An 8,450-nucleotide genomic window follows, 5' to 3' on the forward strand; every position below is an offset into this window, starting at 1 on the left:
GGCATTGTGGGAGTCCTTGTTCCCCTGAGCACTTCCAGGAGTGACTAGGAATAACAGTCACAAGCTGGCAGGGGGTAGATTTAGGTTAGATATCAGGATACCCTGGGGGTCTTTAAGAGGAGGCTAGATGTGCACCTTGCTGGGGTTGTTTGATCCCGGTACTCTTTCCTGCCATGGCAGGGGGGTCGGACTCGATCTGCTCAGGTCCCTTCCAACCCTACAAACTATGAAACTATGAACTATAAGGATGAGGACTTGCCGTTTATTACCTGCTCTGTATTAACTGTCTCCTGCCTGAGGGTAGGTGAAAGTGAAACTGGTAGCTTAGCTCTGTTTTGGCGGGGGGCAGGGTCTAAGCTGTCCCACTTTCTCTTTCACTTGCTGCAGTGTAAGAAATGCATAGACAGTTACCACAGAACAGCTGATAAGTGAGTCCCTGCTCCCCACACCCATGAACTTGCTGTCTTGTTTTCCTCTCCATACAGAGAGATTCCGAATTCAAACTGCATCTGCATCTTGCATAAATATAGCTTGGAAGGGGTAAAGGGTCTAGAGAAGGAATATCTTTTTGACTAAATATGTTATCAATATAACAGGACATCCTTTTTTTGCCTTTAACCAGAAACGAAGCAAAATCGGGACGAGGCAACTTGATCTCAACAATCAAGTTTCGTCATTGTTCTCTCTTGCGTAATCGTCGATGCATTATTGCCTATCTGTAAGTTTCCTAGTGGCAGGCATCCTGCACAGTAACCACCTCTGACCAGAGTACAGTCTGCATATGGAATCTCTAGGCAGCAGCAAACTGAAGAGATGTCACTAGCATTTTTTGTTTACAGTGCCTGGGAAGTTTTTGAGGCTTGATGTTCAGAGGTCTTTGAGCACCCATGACTCCACCTAACATCGCTGGGGCCCATGTGTGTTTAAAATGGAGCATCCAGAATCAGGGGCCACTGTAAAATATTAGCCTCCATATTTTTTTTCACAGTACTTAAATATATTCAGGAGGGGGCATTATTTATCTAGATGGGTATCTGAGCTACTAATGATGGTTAAAATGAATACAGGGATGTCTCTGCGTTCCCTTCCTCTGCCAAGGCTTTGTTTTTGTCCAGTTGTATGATTTTAGTGAGGCTATGGAAGGAGTAACTAAATTCTGCAGTTCTTTTTGAAGACCCAAAGCTAGTGTCAGTCAGAAGTGGAGTCCCCATTCTTTGTAAGGTTAGTGTCGCCTTGTCATGAATGGAGTGCCTCTCATGTCTTGTGAACTCTTCCAGGTATGACCGGCTGCTTCGGATCCGAGCGCTTCGGTGGGAATATGGCAGCATCTTGCCAAATGCCCTCCGATTCCACATGTCAGCAGAAGAAGTAAGCTGGCTTGGTTGTAAACTTTGACTTATAATTAACAGACTCAAAATGGAATGGAGGTTTTCTTGGGAGGATTTGGGAGGTCGTGGAAATTATTTATTTTCTCTGCAAAATCTGAATGCTTTAAATGGCAGTCTGTGAATACATGTGCTCTCTGCTGCTCTCAGGGCTCAATATCCAGCTGTTGAGTGCTTGGTAACTTACAGGTAGTGCTCAGCACCACTCCAGGTCCTCCAATTCCATAAAACCTGTCCTATTGTTGCCAGCAGCCACAGGTAGCGTGTCTCTGCATAGTAATCTCAGGTGCCTTTAACAACAGGTGATTGTCCAACAAAGCCATTAATGCTGTTACCATTGAGTAGCCTGGGATGAATCTGAATTATATTGGGTCTAGCAGGTTGGCTTTGCTTAACTGAGTTTATACTTGTTCCTGACTTCCCCAGCCTCTTGCTGAGAAAACAAAGGGTGGACATTGAGCAGTGATAATAGATGACATCCAGTTCATCAGGGGCAGGCAGCTTTGTTCTTGCTTGTGCTATTGTATGTTTGAAGAGGGAGGAGACTCTTACTGAATAAGACACTTTCTCTTTTGCTTTGACATATAGTCCGAAGACTTGATTTGAAACTATTTGACTAACCAGAATGGCAGGAGTTTCCTATTTGCAGGTTCTGTGCAGAGCCTGCATTGGATATCCAGTATTTTCAATAGTGTAAGTGTGCTGAATTTAGGGATTCAACGTGGGCTCTGGGTGGTAGATACAGGGTGCATCTACATATGCAAATAATCCTTGAGCAGTTTAGAGTAAACTCTCCCAGGCACGCATTTACATGTGCAGGGATGCAGGAGCAGATTTGTTGCTCCTAGCAGCAGACTGCTCCCTGCAGCTCTTCACCAGGCTCCTGCAGCAGCCAGGGGTAGCTCTAGGCTCCCCCTAGCTTCTAGCCCAGGGTCCAAGAGATGGCTGTCTCCTGGCAGGGGCTGGGACATTGGTCTCTGCCTCTAAGAGCTGTCTGCTGTTGGGTGGGCTCTGTTATCAGAGCCCAGGTGGGGACAGTGCCCCCTGCCCCAGCAACAGAATGCTCCCAGCCCTCACTCTGCAACTGTGGGGCCTGAGCTGGGAGCTCCTTCTCTCCCCAGTGCTGGCTCTGCTGTTGTGGGGCTGGTCCCTGAGAGAAGGATCTCCCACCTGGTCCCTGAGAGAAGAATTATCCCCACCTGGGCCCTGGTGACAGAGCCCACCACAGCAGCAGGCAGCTCTTGGGGGCAGGGACCAGTCTCCTGCCCCTTGCTGCCTAGCTGACCAGGAGCACATTTGCTCTTGGTTAGGCATCTACACATGCACTACTGTGCAGTAAGTAATCTCAAGTAAATTTGCTACTTGCGTTTGCAGGTAGCAAGTTTACTTTCATTTAGACCCAATTACTGTGCAGTAAGTGTTTGCACACGTAGATGGTGATGCTTACTGCACATCTGTAATTACTTCTGATCTTGAGTAAAACATCTTGTGTAGACGTGCCCACAGGCTACAGGGCAGGAAAGCATTATTTGCACTTGTTAAATGGTTATAAGACATCAATCCCTGCCTGTTTCTCTGAATCCTGCCTATTGTAACCTCATGCGAACACTGAACATTTAGAAATTAAAAGTTGGTTTCTGTATCCTGTGTCTAGTGTGGCTTTCATCTGTCACTGTATTTGATGAAAGTCTTCATAGATAATTACTCTGCAAATTTTTGCCAAGGCATCTAATTGCTCTTCAAGTGTGAATGCACTGAATTCCCTGAACAGGCAGATATAATTGTTACTTGTCAGAGTAGAGGAAATGGAGGTAGGGAGCATGACCACATGTCCCATTGTGTTTGGTTTGTCCATGTGAGTCTTTGCCAGTATTACAGTAATACAAGCTATACAGTTTCAAACTTCCTGCACATTGCCTGCAAGCATGGCTTTTGAAAGCAAGTGATTGGTTCCATCAGATGTCCTTATATCTACAGATGGAGTGGTTCAATCGGTATAAAAAGTCTCTGGCTACCTACATGAGGTCTTTGGGAGGCGAAGAAGGTCTGGACGTTACACAGGACATGAAACCTCCCAAAAGCTTATACATTGAAGTAAGTACGAGTTTGGGATCATTCATTACTTTTTGTGAAAACATGTATTGCTGAGACAGGATGACTGACTAAACCACAAAAATAATTTGTACCAGGCAACATCCACCTACAACTTGGCAGCTGAGGCAGAGTTTCAGCATACTTAAGGCACCAAGTTCTGTCCCTTCTACTAATAAATACTACATCTGTGTGCCCAACAACCTTTTTCCCCATCACCCCCAGCTCTGAGGACTTGGACTGTCCCTTCTGTAGGACATTCTGACATTTCTCCAGGAAGCAGGAGGAGTTTCTGATCCAAAAGTTAGAATTAATGGTTCTTATAAAATGAAATGCACAGGAGATTGGTTGGGACCAATTCAACTTTGGATTTCAACTTTCAGTTATTTAAATTAATGGATACATTTGAAATTGGTGTTCTGTTTGATTTATTTAAAAGTATAGAACATCATGCAAATTGATGTTGTTTCAAGGCCAGTTATTGAAATGCTCTGTTCTGTGGAGATCAGAATGACATAAATTTTTGTTGAAATTTCCTATGGGTTTGTGTCAAAGCACTGTTTTCTGGTGGGGGAAGGAGGAAATACTGTTAGAAAACTTTTGACCGGCCTCACTGGAATCCCTTCCCTTGGCTTTTTCCACCTTGACAGGAGACTCCAGGCCCTTGGTTTCTTTCAATAAATATTACATAAGTAGATGCAGAGAGAATTGGCATCAGCAGAGGAAGCAGAACAAGGGAGCTGACCCACAATTAAGCTGAAGCTGCTTCATTTTGTATTGTCTCCCTGTGCTAGGTTGGGATAAATGCCTCTGTATCTAACACTGTCCTGGTGACCTGTGCTGAAGAACTAGAAATTTAACAGTTTCATCCCTGGGTTCCTTGTGCTGTGAGATGTCCTTGTGCTTCTTCCTCCTTTTTAGGTTCGATGCTTGAAAGATTATGGAGAATTTGAGATTGAAGATGGCACAACAATTCTGCTGAAGAAGAACAGCCAGGTATCCTATGACAAGGGAGAAGGCCTATCATGGAGCCAGAACCAAAGCTTAGAGACATAGCAACTAGCTAGGGCAATCACCTGCCCTTGATGCTCTCCCTTTAATTCTTTTCCCATGGCTAGACCTATTTACTTCACCACAGCACAGAAGTACATGCAATGGGTAGTGATTTTTTTTTTTTTTTTCTGGCAGGGTTGAGACATTAGTGGCTACAGTTTGAGCTGCCATATGGCACGGTGCTATGGGTCTGGTAAAAACATAACAGGGGCAAGGGCTCAGCTTCCTCAAAAACCCTAGTGCCTCTTGTCTGTGCTCCAATAATGTGTGAGAAGATGAGGTTAAAGTTAAACGCATGGTTTCTACCTTGAACTCCAAACAAGCTTCTTTCTTTCTTTCTTTCTTTCTCAGCACTTTTTACCACGATGGAAGTGTGAACAGCTGATCAGACAAGGTATCCTGGAGCATGTTTTGTCCTAGCTGGACCTACCACCCATCTCTAAAAGGAGTCAGATGTGTTTTTAGCATGATTTTTAACAGTGACAGCCATGTGTCTGCATTCTGCTTGGAAACTCACTCCAAAGTGCATCCCTCACCTGTTATTAGGAGATGTTCAGTATCTCTTTACTGAATATCCAAGCAGAAGTATTTTTCAGCATTTTAAACAGATGCTAACTGGTAACCTAGCAAACTTCAAGTCCAAGTGGTATCAGGAGCTTCATCTGCCCGCTTCCCCTGACTACTCTGATTTTTACAAGTGCATCGTCTTACGTTTTATCAAGTTCTGTGTAGTGGGGAAGCATGAAACTGGCTGACATGCCCAGTGGGGTCAAGTGCACAGTGAAGCATCTGAAAGCACCAAGAACAATTTCTCTAACATCTTCCAGAGTTACTGAGACTGACCTTTAAACTGCCTTTTACAATAGAACAGATAGGATGTTTCTTGTAGACAGTTTTATGTTATGTTGTATCCATTAAAAATATACTTTATAATCTATTTGCCTCCAGGGTCTTTTGTGAGGAAGTCTCATCTGGGACTGTTGCAGTCATGCTACTACAATCTGAATGGGAATGAACTCTTGGATACAAAGAGCTGGGACAGGTTCCTGGCCCAGGCTAAGACATCCTCAGAATCTGACTAGAACACCCCCTTCTTACTCTCTTACTATACAAAATGGTTGCCCAGCTCCAGTGTTTGGGATCCACAACCTTAGAATGAGCCCTTTGGGCTTTTTTTATACTGGGTCATCTCTGTGAGCTCCATGGCCCACAACCACCACAGCAGTCCCAAGCCCAGGGACTAGATTCCCTGGCTGCCATGGAGGCCTACAGGGTTCTATCCCTTACTTTTAAGAGTGGTTCTGGGCTGTCACACTGTTGCAGGGAGAGAGAGCCTGGCTCTAGCCATTCTAGTTCTGTTTACAGCTGTGCTGTCAGATCATTGCCAGCAGCAAAGCAATCCCAGCAACTGCAATTAGCTATGCTGTTAGGCTGGAGAAGTGTGCCCAGGCATCAATGAGGTACAAGAAAAAATGTTCTGAGGCCAAGGGGCAAATGCAAGTTGATACACTGATTAAATAATGCATCTGAGGATCTGCCTTTGTGCAGATCCACTGCAGTCCTCTCACATTATCAGTTGTTGAAGATGTACTACCTGGGATATGTACTCCATTTCTCATGTCAGGAATGTGTCTGGCCTATTGAGCAAAATCAATCTCCACACACATCTCTTCTGGCAGTTACTGTTGGATACAAAGGCCAGTGGGCACAGGCCTAGCCTCAGAAGAGTATATTTATAGAAGTATATTTAGGTCCACCTTGTAGTGATAAAAGTTATAATTCAGAAATACTCTCTAATTTAGACAAGTAAGGAAGTGGGGAGTTGAGAGGTAGTTCCTTAGTTATGGAGGAAGTAGAGATGAAACAACAGGAGTGCCCATTGTCCCACAACTAATGTGTTTAATTCTTTCTCGTTCATGTATGTATATGCCTGTCTTTATTGCAAATTAACACTATACATCTGATCTCCATCGACTGGAGGCCATTGGACAATGGGGAGTTTCATGGCTATTGTAAGCCTGATCTCATCCCCTGTTGGGGCACTGGTCTGCCATGCAGTAGAGAGAAACGGTGTTCCTACAGGAAGGTATGAGGCCATGGGGTTACCTCCTCCTACCTCTCTAGCTTTGTCCCCATGGTTCTTTATTCCTAGCAATCCATAGATTGTAAGCAGAGGTGGGAATGGGAGCTGCTGGGGTTGTGAGACCAGAGGGGGCCCAAGAACAGGCTAACTGTATGAGATTCCTGGAAGCACACCTCAGGTGAAAGACATGACCTGAATTCCATTCAACAAAGGATTTCACCTGCTTGAAGCCCAATAACTTGGGTTTGTCTGAAGGATTTCTTCCAGAAAAGCATCCTACCCCAATCTGAAGATGAACAAAGAACCCACTTTGTCCAGGGGCAACTTCTTCCAAAAGTCAGTCAACCTTGCTGAGGAAATCTTATTTCCAACCTGAATTTCTCTGCCTTCATTTTCCCTTGCTGCTTCTTGCAATGCCCTTTTCTGCTGGACTGAAGAGCCTCTTAATGCCAGATGTCTTCTTGAAGGCTACTCTGTACTGTGACGTGGTTTCTCCCTGTCCACTCCATGATTGAGGTTCTTAAGTCTTATACTGGAAGCTGTTGTTATCTTTCCCTTGCTTGCTTTCCATATACTCTGTCTCATTTGCCACCTTTTTAACTTGATTCCTTGAATTTTAATCCCTCCTTTCCCATCTAGTTGTTCTTACCAGCTCCTTTTTCTCTTTTGCTGCCTTTCCCTCCCAGGATCACAGCTCTGTTCTTCCCACCTGCAATCTGCTTCCTCATCGCTAATCTGCTCTCTGTGCTCTGCCCAGCAGCAAGTTTCTTCTGGGCCAATGGGTGGTTTATGCTCACACCCTGAGTCATGGGGCACCAGGTGTGCACCCCTGCAGAGCCATCTGGATGAATTGCCAGGTGTAGTATGAAGTAGGGAGATGTCGAGCGATACTGAGGTGTTGAAGAACTGAGAAACCAAACTGAAGAGTACCAGGCATACTTTGCCCTCTAAACAGAAGGGCAGGGTGCAAGAAACAACATGCCCTTGCACCTGCATGCCAGCCCCAGCAGTGCCTTATAGCAGAGGAAACAAATGGGGCCTGGAGTGATGTCTGAGGCAGTGGGCCTCTCCCAGCCACAGGTGAGGAAGGAAGACAGGACCAGGGCAGACTTTGGCAGCAGTGAGGAACTGGACGTGACCCCTACCTTTGATGCTATGGGGCTTTATGAGGACCTGCTGTACAGCATCTATGCTTACAGTGCAAGGCTGGATGAAGCAAGCCATGGCCCATCCTCTACCCCAGAGAAGCCAATTCCCTGCCCACTTGAGGGTGGTTGGATTGGGGCATGTGCTTTGGGAGAGAGGGTGGAAATCTTTTCCTGTCTTTGGGTGGCTGGATGTCAGCTGGGGCCTCTCTCTGATTGTGGGGGCAGGTCCCCTGTGTCTTGGGAGGATGGCTGGGTTGGGGTATTTTTCCTCTGCTCTAGCACTAGTGTCACACAACCCTGGGCAGCAGCTGTGGCTGCATTTCTACTGGACCTCGCATAGCAGCAGGGATGGATGTCTCTCTGGTTGGATGTGATTTCTTTGTAGCAGGCTGCTTTGGAGAGAGAAGTCTCAGGGATGTGTTGCTGGCCTTGCAGAAAGCATGAATTCTGTCAGCAACCTGTCTGGGTCCCTTCCATCAGCAAAGTCATTTTTTTCTGAATGTGGCAATTCCACTAGTTCCCAGGTTTTCCTTTTGAGGATCTCTAATTAAAAATAATAGGAATAGAAAACATTGTCTTGTGGGCCCCATGTGCACATTGTTAATAGGGCATACACTCAGTTCTTTGTTTCACTGGTGCCTCTTAAGTTCCTACTCAAAGCAGTCTTCTGCAAGGCTGTTTCTGAACCAC

The 8,450-nt window shown here is 45.5% G+C and overlaps 1 protein-coding gene across 2 annotated transcripts in view; it reads left to right on the forward strand.

Annotated features, from left to right (window-relative positions):
• GINS1 (GINS complex subunit 1) overlaps positions 1 to 5,467 on the forward strand; it is an 8,104-nt gene extending 2,637 nt beyond the window's left edge. For both annotated transcript variants that reach the window (XM_019549023.1, XM_019549024.1), the window contains exons 3-7: positions 623 to 718; positions 1,278 to 1,368; positions 3,363 to 3,479; positions 4,398 to 4,472; positions 4,881 to 5,467. In XM_019549023.1, coding sequence (XP_019404568.1) covers positions 623 to 718; positions 1,278 to 1,368; positions 3,363 to 3,479; positions 4,398 to 4,472; positions 4,881 to 4,949 — 448 coding nt within the window. In that variant the 3' untranslated portion in view covers positions 4,950 to 5,467. The remainder of the gene's footprint in view (positions 1 to 622; positions 719 to 1,277; positions 1,369 to 3,362; positions 3,480 to 4,397; positions 4,473 to 4,880) is intronic.
• Positions 5,468 to 8,450: the final 2,983 nt, after the last annotated feature.

This window comes from Crocodylus porosus, unplaced genomic scaffold (assembly GCF_001723895.1).
Source record: "Crocodylus porosus isolate Cpor-Errol unplaced genomic scaffold, CroPor_comp1, whole genome shotgun sequence".
NCBI lineage: Eukaryota > Metazoa > Chordata > Crocodylia > Crocodylidae > Crocodylus > Crocodylus porosus.